Source organism: Bos indicus, chromosome 20 (genome assembly GCF_029378745.1).
Source record: "Bos indicus isolate NIAB-ARS_2022 breed Sahiwal x Tharparkar chromosome 20, NIAB-ARS_B.indTharparkar_mat_pri_1.0, whole genome shotgun sequence".
Classification (NCBI taxonomy): domain Eukaryota; kingdom Metazoa; phylum Chordata; class Mammalia; order Artiodactyla; family Bovidae; genus Bos; species Bos indicus.
Window position 1 is genome coordinate 3,906,555 of NC_091779.1, and position 25,107 is coordinate 3,931,661.

Consider the following 25,107-nt stretch of genomic DNA (forward strand, 5'->3'; position numbering starts at 1 on the left):
AATCTCTAAGATTCACCAGAATCAAATGTCTAGAATAGCGTATGTTATTTATGAAAAAGACAAGGCAGGATGGGTGAATATACTCACACATGTCAGAGCAGTGCTTCTCACATTGGGAGCAGCAGTAGCAGCATCACCTGGGAACTCTCAGAAATGCAAATTTTGTACCTGCCCCCGACTCAGACCTACTAACTTGGAGCCTCTGGGAGAGGAGTCCAGCAATCTGTATGTTTTTTAAATCTGTGTTTTTAATAAGCCTTACAGGTAATTCTGATGTATGCTGAAGTGTCAGAACCACTGTGCTAGAATATCTCTAAAGATATCCAGAAAACTGTGAACAGCTGTTACCTCTGGAGAGAAGAAATGCGAGATGAAGCGCAGGAGTCGAAGAGAGACTTTTTTATGTTCGGATTTTTTTCCCATGTGAACGTACTGCTTATTTTAAATAAAAATTCAACAATCAAAACCTGCCACTTGGATCCAAAATGGATAATCCTTCTGAAAAACTGAATGATGGGTTTTGGTTTACAGCATGATTCTTAAAAAAACAACAACCTACTGAGCCCAAGGTTTCAAGGCAGCAAATAAAGTGTATCTATAAATGCCCATGTATGGTTTGATACAGCAGAGTCTAGGTTTGGTGATGATGAACTTGTTATTTACTGACCTGGAAGGGTTTTAAAAGGGGAAAAACCTTTTTAGAAGTTTTATCAGTAAGAAGCAGATTACCCTTACTGTGGACAGTAATAATAGTTAAACACCCAGAATAAAGGCAAAGACAAAGAGAAAAATTGAACTTTTTTTTTTAAAAAGCACAAAAACCCTACATACTAAAATTGTACACATCAAGTATTGGTCCAATCTTATATCAATCTATTTACAATTAAACAGCACCATGGTTTTCTCACCTAGGTTAGTTAAACATGCCCAGAAAATTGTTATTCAAGGTATATGTTCCTTTAAAATAAAATAAACTCTTAACAGAGCTCAAATCCTCAACAAACAAAAAAACTTTTATCAATCATAGATAATTATATCACCGAATTTACTTAAGAAAAATAGATTTGAACATTTTTTTCCCTCCAGTTGACAAACTTTGAGAGATGCTGCTGTTTAATGTGGCAAACAAATTAAGAAACATTTTGATGACGGGGCATTATTCTAAAACACCCTCATGTACCTCCACCTCCACATATAAAAATATTCCTTTGGAATTAATGTTGCTGTCCCCTCTTGAATTTAGATTCAATTATCAGCAAAGCTAAATTAAATGTAGCCACAATCTTTAAAATGATTGCATAAAAAAGAGAAACAGTTAAAGCTCTCAGAAACACGCTACATTACAATTATAGATATTGTATCTAATCAGGCTATAGGAAATTTAATAACATTTTAAACATAACATTTAAACTAAATAGCAGTTTCAGTCTGCCACTGAATTAATAATGGTGCTTCACATCCAAAATGAGTGTGGAGGTCTGATCATCTCCCATTTGAGAACCGAGTTAAGTGCCTGCTTGCCTCTGCTTCTCCATCTCATGGGTTCCTAGAGGTTCAGGGACATCGTATGTGCTAGCCCCCTTCTCACCTATGGAACCAACTTTGAAAAGGCTCCTCATTAAATACAATCCTTGGCAGCTTTATTCCATTGAGAAGCCATGGAATTTATACAGAAGAATCAGGTTATGCCATGGAATTTTTCAGTTTTATAATCTGCCGATGCTTCTTAATTTGCCTCTTTGCTATGAAAGATGAGAGAGGAAAATTCTCATCCACCACAACTACAGGTAACAGTGAGCTATTATGGTAAGCACTGAAGTATAAAGCAACGTATCATCATTAGGTCTCACTGCCAATGTTTAAGTGATGCCAGGAAATTTTTCACTAGTAAATTATGACTTGAAATTTTTTTTCTGAAAGATTGAAGACAGGCACAATTCTCCTAGGCACAGACAGAATGGGTTTTCCTTACACCCTTCCTGCAAACCGGGGGAGACAAGATAATTACTTTATTGATTCTGTGCATTCCCTGACCTAGTATGCATGCATTTGGGGCACAGCTAGCTCTGAAAGTTCTAAGCAGAGTAGGCAGATCAATGAAGGTATTATATAGTAGTGACCTTCTAAGCTTGGATATGAAAACAGCTTCTTATATAGACATTTCAGAATACTTATGCAGCAAGAGGACAATGGACTTTTCAACTAAGTATCAGTTGAAAATCAGAGATCTGAATGCACTGACGAAATTATTGCCTAGTGTTCCAGAAAGATGCCTGCCACCAACGCGCTAGAAAGGCACCAAAATTTAGTGTGAACGTAAATAAGGAGCTCAACCCATGAGAATGGGAGTAGCAATACTGAAGCACAACTTGCCAGTCTCTACGCCTTTATGGCTAAATATGACTTGAGCAAAGAACTAAGACCAGAAAAGTTATCGAACCTCAAGTACTGCTCTGTTAGTTTCCATTTCAAAAAGCTCAAGTTTTATAACTGTTATCGATGATTTCTGGAAATTATATTTGAGAACTCTGTATTCATAGGTGCTTGGTGCTGTTCTTCATGGGTGCAATCTTCTATTTACAGTCCAAATCATTTAAATACAGCCATTACATAGTTGTTGGGTGTTTTAAAATAAAAGGTTATCTATTTCTTAACTGCCTCTTGAATTAAAAATTGTAATTACATGAGTCTCAAAGGCTGGCTCTTTGTGTTTTATTAATTACTTTTGTTGGTCTCCATCACAGATGGAATTTTTCACTGATAATTCCTCAGAACTAAATCCATTCATATGGAATTCAGAGCAGTGAAAACAGATTTCACGCCATAGAGTAGGAAATGAGAACAATAAAAAGGGGCATGAAGGATCTGGGGACGGCCAACAGGACTAGGTCAGTTCTCAACTGGTGTTGGGTTCTGCAGAGGTTGGCTCATTATAACCTGTACGACATAGTCCTTTGGGATCTTCAGCTCTTCCAATCTCATTTTGTCAGTGAGAGGTCTGCCAGAAAAGAACCACCGCTGACTAGCTGGTTCCACTCCTTCCGCAGCATGCAGTCGTCTCTTCATGTGGTACACTGTGTCTGTGCTGCGGACCACAAGTTTGAGGTCTTTGCCAGTGGAGAGGCGCAAACGGAGCTGAGATTCATACCCAGAATTGGGCGGTGGCTCAGGAATATCCAGAGTCTCTATGTCGCTCTTTTCCTCTATCATGTTGATTGGTGGTGCCAAGCAATAGACTGGAAGCTGGTATCTATTCCCCAGTTCATCATAGCACTCTGTAAGTGCACCTTCAGAAAGAGAAGAAATGAAAAAGGGTTTAACCTAAATGAATGCATTTTTCTTTACATTGTGCAAATGCTCAAACATCTCCCTGGCTTGCCACTTAAAAGGGAAAAAAATGTAAAATAAGACCAATCTCTGTCAGTGGTCAACGACTGTTATCATGGATGGCCCATGACCAATTATCTGAAAAAGGGCAAGTGTCAGTTGCTCACTTGTGTCCGATTCTTTGCAACCCCGTGGACTGTAGCCTGCCAGGCTCCTCTGTCCATGGAATTCTCCAGGCAAGAACAGAGGAGTGGGTAGCTATTTCCTTCTCCAGGGGATCTTCCTGACCCAGGGATCAGACCTGGGTCTCCTGCGTGGCAGGCAAATTCTTTACTGTCTGAGCCACCAGGGAAGCCCCCAATTATCTTAGTGTTTATCAAATGAACCAGGACCCTAACTCCTTACCCTCACACTTCTAAGTCATTTTATACCTAATTTACGGTTTCATTAAAAAAGGAAAAAAAGCACACAAAATTCCAATTTACTAATATTTCAATGCTCAGACCAAATTAAGGGGAAATTCAAACTGCAGTGGGATATCTTTTAGGAAACGAATCAGTTAACCTTAAAAAACAAACAAACAAAAAAACCAGATCTCTAAGCCCAATTCACCACAATAGCATCCCAGAGTGGTTCTCTTAATGCCCAGACTTCCTTTGCCAGAAGACCTCAGTCCAAAGAAATCACAAACTAGAGATGACAAGCTTACCAGCTGCCACTGGCTCATGGCTTATATATGAATCTCATTAGCACAATTACCACAGAAGTGACTGAGGTGTTTTATTTACCCTAATTATTAGTCAATCTGTTACAGAGAAGCTACGGGTTAAAAAGGAAGAATAAAAGAAGTATGAAGTTTATAACCCACTGCTCAGGGGAGGGGATAAAAAGTGTTTGCTTTTTATCTTATGAGAAGATAAGTTGCTCACTTTTATCTTATCTTAAAAGAAGATATTCATGGTTAATTTCTTTATAAACTGCATTGTAATTACCAGAGCTTCCCTTGGGGAACTTGAGGGCATACTGAATGAATGCTTTATTGTAAGGTATTCATAATGTGTCCTTTGTTCAATATAGATAAAAACCAAAAACATCTATATTCAAAACACTACACACAGGCTAATGAACATGGGAAGTGGGACACTGAGAAATGGTTATCAATGAACAGGTGAGTTAATAACCTGGTCTCTGTGGTCACTATCAACAGGCGGAAAATACAAAGAATTCCACATGAGATTCGAACAGTCGCCAACGCACCAAGCGTTGACCTGGGCCTGCTTTCTAAGTTACGTACGATGGGCTGGGGTGAGACCTCAGCCACCAAGCATCAATACTCGTGAATCTCCCCTTCCTCTGTGTTTCATGTTCAGCCTCTGTGCTGTTCACTAATTAATCTGAACACTCCTATGAAACTGTAGAGATGGACATGTTTCAAGCCCAGCTGTGATCACCAGCAGTTTCCTAAACTAGCAGCCATCACACTGTAGAATGTTATTTATAAAATCAGTTGTGCAAACTTCACTGTGTACATACTTGATATAGGCTTGTTCTAAGGCAAAGAAACCTACCAGTGTCTTTCAGATGGCCTGACCATTAGGAAAACTAGCAAAGAAAAGGTGGAGAGTTCACTACAGACTCATCATCTCTCTCAGGAAAATAACTTCAGATACACATCCCACTGATACCAGCCTGACAGGTACAAGAGCATGTATTTACATGCGTGCATGCTAAGATCCTTCAGTCGTGTCTGACTCTGTGCAACTCCATGGACCGTAGCCCGCCAGGCTCCTCTGTCCATGGGATTCTCCAGGCAAGAAAACTGGAGTAGGTTGCAATGCCCTCCTCCAGGGGATCTTCCTGACCCAAGGATCAAACCAGAGTCTCCTGCATCTCCTGCACTGCAGGCGGATTCTTTACCACTGAGCCACCGGGGAAGCCCATATATTAACGTAACTATTCTATTAAAAAAAAAGTTCTCTTAGACAGGCACCATTCTACACCTTGTTTTTTGGTTGCCTTTTTTGCCCACGCAGTATGACATGCAGGATCTTAGTTCCCTGACCAGGATCAAATCCATGCACCCCCTGCAGTGGAAGCGGGAAGTCTTAAATGCCAGGGAAGTCCCAAGAGACCAAGCTAAATCACTACTTTTGCAATCAGGAGACCATGACGATACTCCCAGCCTTGTTATTAACTAGGTGTACAACCTCCAGCAGCATTCTTTAACCTCAAATACTTTTCTCAATTAGCTAAATGAGGCAGGATAAAAATGACCTGTAAATTGGTTTCCAGGTTTACACACACTGCTTCATATTCATGCACCACAAGAGATAGAGAACAGGAAAGCAAACCAAAGCTGTCAAACTGTGGGCAGAATCATGTCTTGACCAAAAGGCAGCCTGCATTTCCAGCCTCCCGAGAAAGGAGGGCGCAAGGCGCTGTGGCAGCGTCTTGTCCAGGGCTGAACAGCAGCGCAAGGCACCCTTACGACAGACACACAGCCTGCCAGGCACTGTGGTCTTCCCAGATCTGAATACTCACTTCTGCATCACAGTGTAAAGCTGAGTCTTTCCCCACCTGCCCTTCAGCCCAGAAAGTCAAGGGTTCAGTTTTCAGATTCAAATGGGTAAGAATAAAAGCCCCATGGAAGAGGTACAGCTGGATGGCACATCTTCTTGCTCCAGCTCAGGAAGCCTCACATCTATAATGCCGGAAATAAACTATCCAGACTCTACGGCTAAGAAGCTCCTATATTCCGATATTTTGGGGAAAGGTAACTTCAATTTATCTAACATGAAATTTTCTGGTTTACTCTGTTCTTCACTCCTGCCAGTCAAATTATATTGCAAACTGAATTATAAATATGTTCCAGTTTTAGATTAAACTAAAAAATAAATATGCCAAAAATTCAGGCCATGAAGTCAAATATTAATTATATTTTTAGACTAGTTTTATGGATTACCCTCTACCCACATTAAATATCTGAGTCCATAAGTATCAAAAAATTAATCAATATAGACCAGAGCTGAATACTACCCCAGAGTTACCTATACAGAGCAGAATGACTCCTCTGTAGGCTCAAACTGTTCTGAACAATATATTCCCAAATCCCCCACCGTTTTACGGCCCTGCGTCTTTTTATTAAAGACAAAACTAACGGTGGTCTCCATCACTTGGCAAACACCTGGAAGTGTTAGGGTGTGTCACTGGCACTGAGCACAGAGGGTTACAAGGAAGCAAAGGCTGCCCCTGATCCCCAGGAGCTTAGAGTCAAGGGAAGCAGACATAGTGTAACCACCAAGGGTTTAAATACAAATTGATACACTGAGAACCAGACAGAGGAGCCAAGGTATCACACAGCAGTGATGGGACTAGAGCTGGTAGAGCCAAGAAAGAAAAAACTCTATAAAAATAGTGTGCTCTAAGCATGACACAGGGAGCTTCTCTGGTGGCTCAGGCAGTAAAGAATCTGCCAACAATCCAAGAGACCTGGGCTCAATCCCTGGGTCAGGAAGATCCCCTGGAGAAGGGAATGGCTACCCACTCCAGTATTCCTGCCTGGAGAATCCCATGGACAGAGGAGCCTGGGAAGCTACATACAGTCCACGGGGTCACAAAGAGTCGGACACGACGGCACAGCTAACACTTTACTCCACTACAGGCATGACACAATACAAATAAAGGGCATCCCAAGAAATATGAATTATATGGAAATAAGAATTAATGTAAGTATGGAATAAAAAGTGGCTTTGCTGAGGTGAAATACAGAATCAACTGTGTGAAATTACTAAACAGCAACAGTGAAAATCTAATAGAAGGCTTAGGGAGACTTAATACTATAGAACATTTCTAAAGGTGGCTAATACCAGTCCATGAGTCACTCCTACAAATATTGAGTGCCTACTATATGCCAAGAAATATTATGCCAGGGAATAAGACAAAGCCTAAAGATTATTTTATTATTTGCATGAAACGAGAGTGACTGACTGGAATTAGGGGAACCAGCTAAAATGATTGCCTAACAATGGAAAGAAATGGATCTGAAAGAATTGGTGGTAATTAGCAGGACCTAATGATAGATTGTGTGTGTGCTCAGTCGTGTCCGACTCTCTGCAACCCCATGGATTATAGCCTGCCAGGATCCTCTGTCCATGGAGATTCTTCAGGCAAGAATCCTGGAGGGGGTTGCCATGCTCTCCTCCAGGGGATCTTCCCAACCCAGAGACTGAACCCAGGTCTCCTGCAATGCAGGCGGATTCTTTTACCATCTAAGCCACCAGGGAAGCCCAGTGATAGTTTAGGAAAGGCAAATCACCTAACTAGGAAATGAGAGTGATAAAGAATTCAGGGTTACAAGATTCTTTGCTTAGTCTTAACTGCTGCAGGTATGGGGAGATACTTCAATTGAGTTATCTGAAGGTAACTGAAGAGGCATATTTGGAAAAAGATAAAAGCAGTGTGTACAGTAATAATCTTGAATGTACAAGCTTAAACATAAAAGCAAACACTTAAAAAGAGGGCTTACTAGCTCTGTCTGAGCACTTCATATACAATGACATTTAATTCTCACAATGACCCAGTAAAGTAAGTTTATCATACTCATTTTACAAATGGGAAAACTGAAGAAGAGACAGGTAAGCTTGTCCCGGGTCAGAGAGTAACAGAGTACCATAATCTGATTCCTGAAGAAGTAAATGTATGACACACGGATAAGGCTTCAGGGCTTGTGATAGCTCTACTGGACTCTCAGGTTAATGATATGGCTAGTGGAAGGAAGAAATGCTCTTGGAAAAAGGCAGAGGACAAATACAAGAGGGATGAAAAGCCAAACGTGAATCACAAGGCACAGTGCAGCCCAAAATACATTTGCCAGTGCTGTTAGTGACCAAGCAAAGGAGGATACAGAAGAGGAGGCAAAAGGAAGTGGTGACTAAGAAGTTTCAGTGCTCTGAAGCCACCACATGTAGTGACAAAACGGACATATTGCTGTCAATGTTTCATCTACAATATTTGAGAGGAGAGTGTAAAAAACAGAGTATGGTGAGAAGATGGATAGCTTCCCTTAAAGAAACCCTGTGTATAAACACAAAAGGGAAGGGACCACTCTAAAAGTAGGTAAGATTAGGATTTTTTTTAACCTTTCCAAAAATTACTCCTAGCTGGGTTTGCATCTGCAATTTACAAAAGGTTTTAAATTATCACCCACTGACCACTGATGGTGCAGCTCATCTAACAATTCCCCACTCGTTCTAAAGATGTGCTAGCCAGGGTTGCTTAGATTGCTCACCAAACGTTCTTTGTGGAAGTACACCCGTCTTTTATTCCTCCTTCTCCTCACAACATCATTATAGGCCTCAACCGAGTCCTAGCAGAGAGACAGATGGCCACAGGGATAAATGCCGCCAGGCCACTGCTTCCCCTGGTCAGGAAGCCCTGAAAGCTCCCCAGGGCAGGAAGAAAGCTGCCAAGACTACCTTCTGTCCTGATTTCATACATAATTGTTTGAGGTTGTTTTTATTTATCTTCTATCTAGATGATTGGCTCCGATGTTAAATTTTCCTTGTTTTCTATGGCTGCTTTTAATTTGGCTGCAAAATATTTCACAAGAAAATTATAAAGACAGGACTAAATTAAAAACCAAATAATAAAAATAGCTTTCTTAAATGTCATAACATCTAACACTTTACTGTTTCTCAAGCAGTCTTTGAGATTAAAAAAAAGACATCTTTGTAAGCATTCAAAGGCCTCAGTGGTTTTCCTGTTTTGTTTTTTTTTTTAATTAATTTTATTCTATTCTCAAACTTTACATAATTGTATTAGTTCTGCCAAACATCAAAATGAATCCACCACGGGTATACATGTGTTCCCCATCCTGAACCCCCTCCCTCCTCCCTCCCCACACCATCCCTCTGGGTCGTCCCAGTGCACCAGCCCCAAGCATCCAGTATCGTGCATTGAACCTGGACTGGCATCTCGTTTCATACATGACATTTCACATGTTTCAATGCCATTCTCCCAAATCTTCCCACCCTCTCCCTCTCCCACAGAGTCCATAAGACTGTTCTATACGTCAGTGTCTCTTTTGCTGTCTCGTATACAGGGTTATCGTTACCAGCTTTCTAAATTCCATATATATGCGTTAGTATACTGTATTGGCGTTTTTCCTTCTGGCTTACTTCACTCTGTATAATAGGCTCCAGTTTCATCCACCTCATTAGAACTGATTCAAATGTATTCTTTTTAATGGCTGAGTAATACTCCATTGTGTATATGTACCACAGCTTTCTTAGCCATTCATCTGCTGATGGACATCTAGGTTGCTTCCATGTCCTGGCTATTATAAACAGTGCTGCAATGAACATTGGGGTACACGTGTCTCTTTCCCTTCTGGTTTCCTCAGTGTGTATGCCCAGCAGTGGGATTGCTGGATCATAAGGCAGTTCTATTTCCAGTTTTTTAAGGAATCTCCACACTGTTCTCCATAGTGGCTGTACTAGTTTGCATTCCCACCAACAGTGTAAGAGGGTTCCCTTTTCTCCACACCCTCTCCAGCATTTATTATTTGTAGACTTTTGGATCGCAGCCATTCTGACTGGTGTGAAATGGTACCTCATAGTGGTTTTGATTTGCATTTCTCTGATAATGAGTGATGTTGAGCATCTTTTCATGTGTTTGTTAGCCATCTGTATGTCTTCTTTGGAGAAATGTCTATTTAGATCTTTGGCCCATTTTTTGATTGGGTCATTTATTTTTCTGGAGTTGAGCTGTAGGAGTTGCTTGTATATTTTTGAGATTAGTTGTTTGTCGGTTGCTTCATTTGCTATTATTTTCTCCCATTCTGAAGGCTGTCTTTTCACCTTGCTAATAGTTTCCTTTGATGTGCAGAAGCTTTTAAGTTTAATTAGGTCCCATTTGTTTATTTTTGCTTTTATTTCCAATATTCTGGGAGGTGGGTCATAGAGGATCCTGCTGTGATGTATGTCAGAGAGTGTTTTGCCTATGTTCTCCTCTAGGAGTTTTATAGTTTCTGGTCTTACGTTGAGATCTTTAATCCATTTTGAGTTTATTTTTGTATATGGTGTTAGAAAGTGTTCTAGTTTCATTCTTTTACAAGTGGTTGACCAGATTTCCCAGCACCACTTGTTAAAGAGATTGTCTTTAATCCATTGTATATTCTTGCCTCCTTTGTCAAAGATAAGGTGTCCATATGTGCGTGGATTTATCTCTGGGCTTTCTATTTTGTTCCATTGATCTATATTTCTGTCTTTGTGCCAGTACCATACTGTCTTGATAACTGTGGCTTTGTAGTAGAGCCTGAAGTCAGGTAGGTTGATTCCTCCAGTTCCATTTTTCTTTCTCAAGATCGCTTTGGCTATTCGAGGTTTTTTGTATTTCCATACAAATTATGAAATTATTTGTTCTAGCTCTGTGAAGAATACTGTTGGTAGCTTGATAGGGATTGCATTGAATCTATAAATTGCTTTGGGTAGTATACTCATTTTCACTATATTGATTCTTCCAATCCATGAACATGGTATATTTCTCCATCTATTCGTGTCCTCTTTGATTTCTTTCACCAGTGTTTTATAGTTTTCTATATATAGGTCTTTAGTTTCTTTAGGTAGATATATTCCTAAGCATTTTATTCTTTTCGTTGCAATGGTGAATGGAATTGTTTCCTTAATTTCTCTTTCTGTTTTCTCATTATTAGTGTATAGGAATGCAAGGGATTTCTGTGTGTTGATTTTATATCCTGCAACTTTACTATAATCATTGATTAGTTCTAGTAATTTTCTGGTGGAGTCTTTAGGGTTTTCTATGTAGAGGATCATGTCATCTGCAAATAGTGAGAGTTTTACTTCTTCTTTTCCAATTTGGATTCCTTTTATTTCTTTTTCTGCTCTGATTGCTGTGGCCAAAACTTCCAAAACTATGTTGAATAGTAATGGTGAAAGTGGGCACCCTTGTCTTGTTCCTGACTTTAGAGGAAATGCTTTCAATTTTTCACCATTGAGGGTAATGTTTGCTGTGGGTTTGTCATATATAGCTTTTATTATGTTGAGGTATGTTCCTTCTATTCCTGCTTTCTGGAGAGTTTTTATCATAAATGGGTGTTGAATTTTGTCAAAGGCTTTCTCTGCATCTATTGAGATAATCATATGGTTTTTATTTTTCAATTTGTTAATGTGGTGTATTACATTGATTGATTTGCGGATATTGAAGAATCCTTGCATCCCTGGGATAAAGCCCACTTGGTCATGGTGTATGATCTTTTTAATGTGTTGTTGGATTCTGATTGCTAGAATTTTGTTTAGGATTTTTGCATCTATGTTCATCAGTGATATTGGCCTGTAGTTTTCTTTTTTTGTGGGATCTTTGTCAGGTTTTGGTATTAGGGTGATGGTGGCCTCATAGAATGAGTTTGGAAGTTTACCTTCCTCTGCAATTTTCTGGAAGAGTTTGAGCAGGATAGGTGTTAGCTCTTCTCTAAAGTTTTGGTAGAATTCAGCTGTGAAGCCGTCTGGACCTGGGCTTTTGTTTGCTGGAAGATTTTTGATTACAGTTTCAATTTCCGTGCTTGTGATGGGTCTGTTAAGGTTTTCTATTTCTTCCTGGTCGAGTTTTGGAAAGTTGTACTTTTCTAAGAATTTGTCCATTTCTTCCTCATTGTCCATTTTATTGGCATATAATTGTTGATAATAGTCTCTTATGATCCTTTGTATTTCTGTGTTGTCTGTTGTGATCTCTCCATTTTCGTTTCTAATTTTATTGATTTGATTTTTCTCTCTTTGTTTCTTGATGAGTCTGGCTAATGGTTTGTCAATTTTATTTATCCTTTCAAAGAACCAGCTTTTGGCTTTGTTGATTTTTGCTATGGTCTCTCTTGTTTCTTTTGCATTTATTTCTGCTCTAATTTTTAAGATTTCTTTCCTTCTACTAACCCTGGGGTTCTTCATTTCTTCCTTTTCTAGTTGCTTTAGGTGTAGAGTTAGGTTATTTATTTGACTTTTTTCTTGTTTCTTGAGGTGTGCCTGTATTGCTATGAACTTTCCCCTTAGGACTGCTTTTACTGTGTCCCACAGGTTTTGGGTTGTTGTGTTTTCATTTTCATTCGTTTCTATGCAAATTTTGATTTCTTTTTTGATTTCTTCTGTGATTTGTTGGTTATTCAGCAGCGTGTTGTTCAGCCTCCATATGTTGGAATTTTTAATAGTTTTTCTCCTGTAATTGAGATCTAATCTTACTGCATTATGGTCAGAAAAGACGCTTGGAATGATTTCTATTTTTTTGAATTTACCAAGGCTAGCTTTATGGCCCAGGATGTGATCTATCCTGGAGAAGGTTCCATGTGCGCTTGAGAAAAAGGTGAAATTCATTGTTTTGGGATGAAATGTCCTATAGATATCAATTAGGTCTAACTGGTCTATTGTATCATTTAAAGTTTGCGTTTCCTTGTTAATTTTCTGTTTAGTTGATCTATCCATAGGTGTGAGTGGGGTGTTAAAGTCTCCCACTATTATTGTGTTATTGTTAATTTCTCCTTTCATACTTGTTAGCATTTGTCTTACATACTGCGGTGCTCCTGTGTTGGGTGCATATATATTTATAATTGTTATATCTTCTTCTTGGATTGATCCTTTGATCATTATGTAGTGACCTTCTTTGTCTCTTTTCACAGCCTTTGTTTTAAAGTCTATTTTATCTGATATGAGTATTGCTACTCCTGCTTTTTTTGGGTCCCTATTTGCATGGAAAATCTTTTTCCAGCCCTTCACTTTCAGTCTGTATGTGTCCCCTGTTTTGAGGTGGGTCTCCTGTAGACAACATATGTAGGGGTCTTGTTTTTGTATCCATTCAGCCAGTCTTTGTCTTTTGGTTGGGGCATTCAACCCATTTACGTTTAAGATAATTACTGATAAGTATGATCCTGTTGCCATTTACTTTATTGTTTTGGGTTCGAATTTATACACCATTTTTGTGTTTCCTGTCTAGAGAATATCCTTTAGTATTTGTTGGAGAGCTGGTTTGGTGGTGCAGAATTCTCTCAGCTTTTGCTTGTCTGAGAAGCTTTTGATTTCTCCTTCATACTTGAATGAAATCCTTGCTGGGTACAATAATCTGGGCTGTAGGTTATTTTCTTTCATCATTTTAAGTATGTCTTGCCATTCCCTCCTGGCTTGAAGAGTTTCTATTGAAAGATCAGCTGTTATCCTTATGGGGATTCCCTTGTGTGTTATTTGTTGTTTTTCCCTTGCTGCTTTTAATATTTGTTCTTTGTGTTTGATCTTTGTTAATTTGATTAGTATGTGTCTTGGGGTGTTTCGCCTTGGGTTTATCCTGTTTGGGATTCTCTGGGTTTCTTGGACTTGGGTGATTATTTCCTTCCCCAGTTTAGGGAAGTTTTCAACTATTATCTCCTCAAGCATTTTCTCATGGTCTTTCTTTTTGTCTTCTTCTTCTGGAACCCCTATGATTCGAATGTTGTAGCGTTTAATATTGTCCTGGAGGTCTCTGAGATTGTCCTCATTTCTTTTAATTCGTTTTTCTTTTATTCTCTCTGATTCATTTATTTCTACCATTCTATCTTCTAATTCACTAATCCTATCTTCTGCCTCTGTTATTCTACTATTTGTTGCCTCCAGAGTGTTTTTAATTTCATTTATTGCATTATTCATTATATATTGACTTTTTTATTTCTTCTAGGTCCTTGTTAAACCTTTCTTGCATCTTCTCAATCCTTGTCTCCACGCTATTTATCTGTGATTCCATTTTAATTTCAAGATTTTGGATCAATTTCACTATCATTATTCGGAATTCTTTATCAGGTAGATTCCCTATCTCTTCCTCTTTTGTTTGGTTTGGTGGGCATTTATCCTGTTCCTTTATCTGCTGGCTATTCCTCTGTCTCTTCATCTTGTTTAAATTGCTGAGTTTGGGGTGTCCTTTCTGTATTCTGGCAGTCTGTGGAGTTCTCTTTATTGTGGCTTTTCCTCGCTGTGTGTGGGTTTGTACAGGTGGCTTGTCAAGGTTTCCTGGTTAGGGAAGCTTGTGTCGGTGTTCTGATGGATGGAGCTGTATTTCTTCTCTTTGTTCAGTCGCGCTGTGGGGAGGGAGGGAGGGATGCTGCAAACAAATAACACTAGCGTGCGCTCGCAGTGCCTCAGCCACACTGGGTCTGCCCCCGCTCACGGCGCGTGTAGCCTCCCTGCCCACACTGCTCGGGCTCTAGGTTGTTCCGCCAGGAACAATCCAAGGCTGGCCCTGGGCTGCATGTACCTCCCAGGTCCAAGCCGCTCAGGTTCAGGCACTCGGGCAGTCCTCAGAGGTGCAGACTCAGTTGGGCCTGAGTTTTGTGCTCTTCCCAGGTCCGAGCAGCTCAAGTGATGAGGTGTTTGGCGAGCGCCAATGCTGCGACTTATCGCCTCCCCGCCACTCGGTTATCTGGGTGTAAAACCGGCGCACCTTCTCAGGCAGATGTTAACCGTCCAGACCCCCAAGAAGTTTTAGTTAGCAAAGAAGCCTGCTTACAGTTTTATAGATAATGTCTCTCTGGGGCTGCGATTGCCTCCTTCCGGCTCTGGCTGCCTGTCACCGGAGGGGGAAGGTCAGCAGCCAGCTATCTCTGTTCAGTTCTTTGTTCCGTGCGCGGGCCTGGCGGTGTCTTAGGTTGGGGCTGGCTTTTCGCGTGGTAGATATCCCACAGTCTGGTTTGCTAGCCCAAATTATTTCGCTCAGATAGTGCTCAGGGTATTCAGGCCAGATTCTTACTCTAAGCGATGCAGCCTGCGCTGCGCCTCCCTGCCCAGCCCCCGCTTGCTAATGGCGCATGCAGGCGTCTGCGCTGCTTCTCCGCTGGGGGAGTTACCGTAGGACTTGCAGTCTTCGAGTTTTAATTGTTTATTTATTTTTTCTCCCCGTTATGTTGGCCTCTGTGCTTCCAAAGCTCGGCACAGATTCGGCAGTGAGAAGGTTTCCTGGTGTTTGGAAACTGCTCTCTTTTTAAGACTCCCTTCCCGGGACGGAACTCCGTCCCTCCCTCTTTTGTCTCTTTTTTTGTCTTTTATATTTTTTCCTACCTCCTTTCGAAGAGTTGGATTGCTTTTCTGGGTGCCTGATGTCCTCTGCCGGCATTCAGAAGTTGTTTTGTGGAATTTACTCGACGTTTAAATGCTCTTTTGATGAGTTTGTGGGGGAGAAAGTGTTCTCCCCGTCCTACTCCTCCGCCATCTTCAATCTTATGGTTTTCCTCTATGTTTAAGACCAACTAGGTCTTCAAACTTTTACCATGTGAGACTTGCAGTGTTACATGATCAAATTTGAAAATCAAAGTTGAAAATCAATTTTATGTAAGGACGCTTTTGAGGATATTAAAATTTTTGTCAGTCATGGGTGTTTACATGTCAAAGCTGATCAAACTGTATACTTCAAATATGTGTTCTTCAATATACCTTAATAGTGTTGAAAACATTTATCAATAATATTGAAAACATACTGGCAATCTGATAGAAGAAATCTCCCTCCCAAAATTAATCATGAAAGCTGTACGCTAGAATTGCAAGGCTTGTATCACACTTGGGGTTTCTTCCAAGGATGAGAAAGGATGTCTTTATTTTTGACTTCACTTTTCAAACTGACCAAGAAAGCATGAACTCTTCAAAAACCATGACTTCCTAAAGCAACAGAAGACCGACACACAAGTGACCTGGACACAGTTAAAAAGGAAAAGAATCTGAAGTAACAAAGAATGGGAAGGAGAGAATACTGGGTTAGACCTGTGGCTCAGGCAGCCCACTGTTCAGTCTGTCAGAGGAACAGAAGTTGGAAAAGCAGTGATATCTGACAGAATGAACAGTGGCTTTGAGCTGTCACACCAAAATTTTAATTTGGATTCTAATCTTAGACATAGTCAGTCTGTTTCCTCAAGGACTACAGTATCTACCTCACAAAGTTGTTTTAAGGATTAAATAATAAAACACACGCAAAATTGACTGGTACATATAATGAATTCATAGAAACACTCAATAATGTCAGTTCCCTCCTCAAGAAGTTTTAAATCTCAAAACTAGACTTATGGCGGGGGGCGGGGGGGGGGGGGGCGTAGCTCACCAATAGCAGTATCACAAAGGATGAAACAATTTCATCATGTTTGAGTCCACTGCTTTAGGCTTCACAAGGTTCTCTGTAAACACCACAATGTCAAAAGGGCCATCAAAATTACCCTTCATCTAGATATTATGAGCAGTCTTTCAAAACTAACAGGTTACAGGCTCCCTCATGCAAACTCTTTAGTGGGAATTAAATTAAGCTTATGTCTGGTAATCAGGCTCTAGGAGAAGCAGGTTCTGGTATCTTATCCCACCAAATTAGCTATTAAGACCGGGATTCAGAAGCACCAAGACTATCATCTCTTCTAGCAAGCACAGGTGAAAAGTGACTTAGTCTGGATGCATTACCAAAGTCGTATGAAGGTTAGACCATGACTAAGAGCTTGTGGAACATTTGGCCACATTTCTAAGAAGACACTGATCTTTTAAGTCCAGATCCTTAAAAGGACAGAGGGATAGATCAGCAGCACTTGTATCTGGTTTATTTAGCTGACCCAGCTTTACAGAAGTAGAAGTTGAGGCAATATATGTCTTGAGACCACATTAGAAATCCTTCTTTCCCTCCATTCTTACCACCCAGAATGGAAGAAAGGAGGTCTTCTTCAGAGACAAGCCTACTGAGTAAGGGACAAACTCCCACCTCAGCTATTTTAGGGACTTTGTTGCTTTATTTGAAGAAAACAAGGGTGACAGCAGCGGAGGAGCAGATGAAGCTACGTTGCGTAACTCCAAATCGTTTTTGTCTTTTTGAAGATAAAGAGAAGAAAAGGATACAACATTTAATTATGATAAATCAGCCATCAGATCCTTTATTAAGACCCTGTTTCATTTCCAGATACAAGTCTGGTAAAAATTCCCTCTCTCCTGTATGTACAGGAGGTTCATGCTTCTGTTCTTAAACTTTTATCTTCATGAATTAAGTTTATTAAATGACAAATTCTTATAGGGACCTTTAAAGGACTCAGAATTCATGACTTGCTTCTTAACGGGCCTCTAATACACTAACGCATTTCCTGCCTGTCCATGTCTTAGAGAATCCACTCGTTTCTCTTTACTAGTAATAGAACTATGTCATTTTAAAGTACTCTGTATAGTGTGGGAGGGACTTAAAATGGTAGATATGGAATTAACACTGGAGATTACTTGTGCAGTAACTTCATAGAAAACACAGATGAAATGACTTGACCTTGTAATTTAACTGCTTTAGTTAGTTAGATCTAGGACTGGAGTTTAAAACCCAATTTCATGACTTCTACCTCGGAAAAATGACATAACCTCCCTGTACTTCAGTTTTCTCAGCTGTTTAAAATAGGGACTGTTGCAGGTGATTATCACAGGATGAAAATTAAATAATATCAATTCAAAACATGAATTGGTAGTATTTTATTATTTCTGATTCTCAGTCCACGATTTTTTATCATGTTGGTTTCCTAAATACAGAAATGCTCCATTAATGATACTTATAAACTCCTTGGTTTTTAAAAATTTAAACTACATTATATGTAATTTAATTTATTCACATTTGATATATTTTGCAGTAAGAAAGACCAGGAAAAAAAAAAAAAACAAAAACTGGACAATTCCTCTTCTACCTGTATTTTAAAGGTGATTAAAAAAGAGGTATGTTTTAAAGAATACCATTTTCTTTTTTTTTTTTAATTTTATTTTATTTTTAAACTTTACAATATTGTATTAGTTTTGCCAAATATCAAAATGAATCCGCCACAGGTATACCCGCGTTCCCCATCCTGAACCCTCTTCCTTCCTCCCTCCCCTACCCTCCCTACTTCTCATATCCTGAAGCATGAAAAAGGACAAAAGAAATTGGCCTTCAAATGTTCATCTGAAGAACTGGTAATGTTTAGTGATGAGAAAGAAGTAAGAATAATGTTGGGGTTAAGTCTTTAAATATGAGAAAAGTGTTTGGGGAGTGGTGAACAGCTCCTCTTCCTACAGAAGGATGGTTAAGAAGGGAGCTTTTACATGTGAATTGCAGGGAGTTGGAAAACATACTAATTGTAGATGCCAAAGAAAAAAAAACCTTTCTAGAAGTCAGGGAACCTTCCATGGAAGGCAGGGAAAGGAAGCAGGCAATTTTAAAAATCCCTGTAAATCTTCTAAATAGTAATTTAAGAAAGAGCATTAAATCCTCCTTGTTACAAGATAAACATATATTGTTTCTGAACAAGCTTTCACTGAAAATATCTGAATAACCCACTATGAACCAGACTCTGTGAAAAATGAAAATAAAACCACCTCCCTTTCTTTCACCCTGTTTATGCTAATTTGGGCAAGCCACTTAATCTATAATCTGGTTTCACAGGCAAAATACTGTTTGGGGGAATTTCAGGTAGTGAAAAAACAGTACTCAACTAGAAAAAGAAAATAAGCTGTAAGAAACGTAAGACCATGAGTAAAAAATGCTGTGTCAATAATGAAAAATAAAGCTCTTCTAGAATGGGGAGGCTATGGAAAAGAAGCACCAGACATTAGAATCATCCAGGGAGCTTTTCCACAACAGTACACTATTGCACATGTTCATACCACCCTCTACCTGAGTCATAATTTCCACAGTGAAAACACACCTTCATGTATAAAATCCCCAGGTAGTTTTAGGACACCAACTTCCCTCTTCACAATCGCTACCGCCTTTTAAGAAAAAAAACTAAAGACTTCTCACTGACAGTAACAGAGGAAGACAATTTAAAAGCATAGACTCATTTTATGCTTGCACAAGGCAGGAATATAATGAATATGACCTGCTGACTGGAATTAAGATAAAACAAATGTAGTTATGAAGGGAACCACTGTTAGAAAAAGAAACGAAAGAGAAAATACAGGGAAAAGGTTTTTTGTTGTTTCCTTGAAACACAAAAATAAAGGCCATGGAAAAACACATAATTTTTATGCACACAACACTGACACTAAATACAACAAACCAAAACAGCACAATCCTTGCTTATTTACAAACACATTTACAAAGACATTTTCATACGGCTTTCAAACTTTAAAGAACTTTTATATTTACACTGGGAAGATAATATGAGTACAGGTGAGATAACAAAAAGATTATGGGAAGAGAAGAGAGGATGAGATGAAAACAAAAAAGGAGATGATTTAGAAAGAAGCATATATCCTAGGATCTCTTCAGGTTGTCAGTCTATGATCAGTTCAGTAACCGTGTGAGTAACACCGACAGCTACAGACAAAGGGGACAGGCATGAGTCAGGTGTGAGATGACGCTAAACTAATAATGTCCTCACTGCTTGGTGTCTGAGTAATAAATCTGTTGCTGCTTGCTACTGAATCAAGGTCAACCTCAAAACTCCATTAGGCATATGCCCAAGAGAAGGGTATTCTAAAAAACCAAAGAAAGATGTCACCAGTAAATATTACATCCAGAAAATGATTGAAATCTATAATTTAAGATTTTGGTGCAAGGAGTTTACTTGTTAATGTCAGAGGTTAAGAAATACAATCATCCGCACTACTATTTATTAAGTGTGTTTTGGACCAGGTAAGCAACTTACACGTGTTATCATCACATTTAATCAATACAACCACACTCCAAGGCAGGCACTTATATCCGTATTTTATAGATGAGAGGACTGAAGCTTACAGAAGTGATTTGCCCAAAGGCACATAGCTATAAGTAATACAGTAAAGACAAGAAATAAGGCTAGGTCGCATACCAAAGCCTGAGCTGAACAAGAGCTAAAGCCGATGCAATATTTTAAACTCAAAATATGAAGTGCTGAACACTTTAAGACTTTATGGTTTAACATAACAAAATGTGTCAAAGATAAAATTTCAATTACATAATTACATCTAAAAGATGGAAGGGATTTCACCAATACCACTGAGGAGGTCTAGGTAAAAACATGTAACAACATCCTCTGGATCATGGAAAAAGCAAGAGAGTTCCAGAAAAACATCTATTTCTGCTTTATTGACTATGCCAAAGCCTTTGACTGTGTGGATCACAATAAACTGTGGGAAATTCTGAAAGAGATGGGAATACCAGACCACCTGACCTGCCTCTTGAGAAATCTGTATGCAGGTCAGGAAGCAACAGTTAGAACTGGACATGGAACAACAGACTGGTTCCAAATAGCAAAAGGAGTACATCAAGGCTGTATATTGTCACCCTACTTATTTAACTTATATGCAGAGTACATCATGAGAAATGCTGGACTGGAAGAAACACAAGCTGGAATCAAGATTGCTGGGAGAAATATCAATAACCTCAGATATACAGATGACACCACCCTTATGGCAGAAAGTGAAGAAGAACTAAAGAGTTTCTTGATGAAAGTAACAGAGGAGAGTGAAAAAGTTGGCTTAAAGCTCAACATTCAGAAAACGAAGATCACGGCATCCGGTCCCATCACTTCCTGGGAAATAGATGGGGAAACAGTGGAAACAGTGGCAGACTTTATTTTTTGGGGCTCCAAAATCACTGCAGATGGTGACTGCAGCCATGAAATTAAAAGACGTTTACTCCTTGGAAGGAAAGTTATGTCCAACCTAGATAGCATATTCAAAAGCAGAGATATTACTTTGCCAAAAAAGGTCTGTCTAGTCAAGGCTATGGTTTTTCCTGTGGTCATGTATGGATGTGAGAGTTGGACCGTGAAGAAGGCTGAGTGCCGAAGAATTGATGCTTTTGAACTGTGGTGTTGGAGAAGACTCTTGAGAGTCCCTTGGACTGCAAGGAGATCCAACCAGTCCATCCTAAAGGAGATCAGTCCTGGGTGTTCAATGGAAAGACTGATGCTGAAGCTGAAACTCCAGTACTTTGGCCACCTCATGCGGAGAGTTGACTCATTGGAAAAGACTCTGACGCTGGGAGGGATTGGGGGCAGGAGGAGAAGGGGATGACAGAGGATGAGATGGTTGGATGGCATCACTGACTCGATGGATGTGAGTCTGAGTGAACAATGGGAGTTTGTGATGGACAGGGAGGCCTGGTGTGCTGCGATTCATGGGGTCACAAAGAGTCAGACACGACTGAGCGACTGAACTGAACTGAAGGTTTTAGAAAAGGCAGAGGAACAAGACATCAAATTGCCAACATCTGCTGGATCATCAAAAAAGCAAGAGAGTTCCAGAAAAACATCTATTTCTGCTTTATTGACTATGCCAAAGCCTTTGACTGTGTGGATCACAATAAACTGTGGAAAATTCTCAAAGAGATGGGCAACCAGACCACCTGATCTGCCTCTTGAGAGACCTGTATGCAGATCAGGAAGCAACAATTAGAACTGGACATGGAACAACAGACTGGTTCCAAATAGCAAAAGGAGTACATCAAGGCTGTATATTGTCACCCTACTTATTTAACTTATATGCAGAGTACATCATGAGAAACACTGGGCTGGAGGAAGCACAAGCTGGAATCAAGATTGCCGGGAGAAATATCAATAACTTCAGATATGCAGATGACACCACCCTTATGGCAGAAAGTGAAGAAGAACTAAAGAGTTTCTTGATGAAAGTAACAGAGGAGAGTGAAAAAGTTGGCTTAAAGCTCAACATTCCGAAAACGAAGATCATGGCCTCCGGTCCCATTACTTCATGGGAAATAGATGGGGAAACAGTGGAAACAGTGTCAGACTTTATTTTTCTGGGCTCCAAAATCACTGCAGATGGTGACTGCAGCCATGAAATTAAAAGATGCTTACTCCTTGGAAGGAAAGTTATGACCAACCTAGACAGCATATTAAAAAGCAGAGACATTACTTTGCCAACAAAGGTCTGTCTAGTCAAGGCTATGGTTTTTCCTGTGGTCATGTATGGATGTGAGATTTGGACTAAAAAGAAGGCTGAGTGCCGAAGAACTGATGCTTTTGAACTGTGGTGTTGGAGAAGACTCTTGAGAGTCCCCTGGACTGCAAGGAGATCCAACCAGTCCATCCTAAAGGAGATCAGTCCTGGGTGTTCATTGGAAGGACTGATGTTGAAGCTGAAACTCCAATATTTTGGCCACCTTATGCGAAGAGCTGACTCATTGGAAAAGACCCTGATGCTGGGAGGGATTGAGGGCAGGAGGAGAAGGGGACGACAGAGGATGAGATGGTTGGATGGCATCACCGACTCAATGGACATGGGTTTGAGTGGACTCCGGGAGTTGGTGATGGACAGGGAGGCCTGGCATGCTGCGATTCATGGGGTCTCAAAGAGTCCAACACAACTGAGCAACTGAACTGAAGTAGCTAAGCTATAAACTGATGGTGAGTTAGAGTATATGACAAAACATAATTTAAAAGTCCATTCAACAAACATTATTGGTAAGTTTCAGATATGAACAAGGGAAATCAATCAAGGGTACCAATGATAATAATACACAGGAAGTTATTATAGAACTTTCAAACAGAAAGCTTAAGAAAGTCTATTTGATTCTTTCATGCTAAAGTGGAAAATATTCCTTAACATAGAGGGGAAGAGTAGAAGCTCATTTAATATTCTCAAATTTCCCAGAATAATTCTCCTTAATCTGTCAGTTGCTGGAGCTGCCAGGATCATGTCTCTTCAGTTCACACAGATAAAAGCAGAAGTGGGAGACTTGAGTTTTTAGAGATTGAGCCCATGTGTAGGCCCCACTTTAAATGAAACAGAACTATGATACCTCCATGAACTTGTAAACAAGGCCATAATTTATTGAATGAAATCAGATTTTCCCATAGGTAACTATGATAAGTACAAAGTAAGGAAGTTAAAGTTCTAAGGTTCTGGGTCTTGAGCTTCTAAATTAAGACAATCACAGATAAACAACACCCCCAACTCCACTTGTAGGCCTTAGAAATACAAATATATTCTGCTTTAAATAGAAGATAAAGGGCTTCCCTGATAGCTCAGTTGGTAAAGAATCTGCCTGTAATGAAAGAGACCACGGTTTGATTCCTGGGTTGGGAGGATCCGCTGGAAAAGGGATAGGCTACCCACTCCAGTATTCTTGGGGTCCCTTGTGGCTCAGCTGGTAAAGAATCCACCTGCAATGTGGGAGATCTGGGTTCAGTCCCTGGGTTGGGAAGAGCCGCTGCAGAAGGGAAAGGCTACCTACTCCAGAATTCTGGCCTGGAGAATTCCATGAACTATATATATAGTCCATGGGGCCACAAAGAGTCGGACACGACTGAGCAACTTTCACTCACTCACTCACAAGCATTAAAAAGAGGATGATAAAATCAATTATAAAGGAAAGCCCTTCGCTTTATATTATATAAAGATAGTATCTGAAGACAAATTATAGAACTAAAAAAAGTAATGGAGCAAAATGATGTGTACTTCAGTCACGTAAGAGGTAAAGAATTCAGAGATTATCCATGAAAATAGCAACTTAAGAGTCATATTAAAATAGCATTCTATTATAAATTTTTAAAAAATAGAAGGGATCATTTTTATACCTGTGTAGAAAAAGTGATCTATATATAGTGGGTGCCAATGTTACTAACCCAAGACAATCCTAATAAGCTTTCATTAATAAAAGAATAAGATAGCTATGGAATATATATAAGGGGATCCAAACAGTCCATTCTGAAGGAGATCAGCCCTGGGATTTCTTTGGAAGGAATGATGCTAAAGCTGAAACTCCAGTACTTTGGCCACTTCATGCGAAGAGTTGACTCATTGGAAAAGACTCTGATGCTGGGAGGGATTGGGGGCAGGAGGAGAAGGGGACGACAGAGGATGAGATGGCTGGATGGCATCACTGACTCGATGGACGTGAGTCTCAGTGAACTCCAGGAGTTGGTGATGGACAGGGAGGCCTGGCGTGCTGCGATTCGTGGGGTCGCAAAGAGTCGGACACAAATGAGCGACTGATCTGATCTGATCTATTTTTAAAAAGTTTCTTAGATATACAATTAATTCAAAAAAATTAATGGAGATTTGGAAAACTGGGAAGGTTACTAAGTTGAACATCCTTTATTTGAAAAGGAATCAAAGGACATAAAGCAGATAAACAGTGGAAAGCACTGCTCCTTTCAAAATGTAGACAAATAAAGGAAGATACTGATCCATAGCTGTGTTTCTCTTCAGATTATATGAATCTTTTCCCTTTTACTAAAGATTCCTGGGGAGGTGAGGGAGGGGAGAAAAAAATAGGAGGATACTGAAAAAGAAACAACCAATAAAAGTATAACCAAAAACAGAAATAGAAAACTACACAAAAGAGTATATAGGAGCAAGATAGACAACTTAGAAAAATATTAACTTGAAAAAGTGACAAGAAAAATTTATAAATACAGTAAACAGAACAAGATTATAATATAAAATTAACATCTAAATCTTAGTATAGCATGAAATTTGTTTCTAATCCAGGAGACTAAATATGAGGATATGCATGTGTCCAGGATATATGTGTCCCTGGAAACATTCAAAGCTTATGGTGGTTCTTAGAGTCACATTCCTAAGCAAAGGAGAGAGGTTTCTAATAATGCTCAGGGATACAATCATAGAACTGTCCTTAAAAATACATGAGACTCACTTCCAAGTTTAGGTTTGCTCATTATGCTGAAAACAGGCCTCGATGAAGAAGGCTAACGACTAAAGGTGAGTTCACTGACTCTCTATGGCTTCTGAGATGTAATCTGAGATTACTTCTCTAGTGCAAGCAGGAAATCAGTGAAGTAGAACCTCCAGAAGACTGGGGCAGGGGGAAGCCTTGATGGAG

At 39.7% G+C, this 25,107-nt stretch overlaps 1 protein-coding gene across 2 annotated transcripts in view; it reads right to left on the minus strand.

The window, feature by feature from the left end:
• Window positions 1-787: 787 nt before the first annotated feature.
• The window catches only part of UBTD2 (ubiquitin domain containing 2), a 68,176-nt gene continuing 43,856 nt past the window's right edge, over window positions 788-25,107 (minus strand). For both annotated transcript variants that reach the window (XM_019982824.2, XM_070774520.1), the window contains exon 3: window positions 788-3,287. In XM_019982824.2, the coding sequence (XP_019838383.1) occupies window positions 2,890-3,287 (398 nt within the window). In that variant the 3' untranslated portion in view covers window positions 788-2,889. The remainder of the gene's footprint in view (window positions 3,288-25,107) is intronic.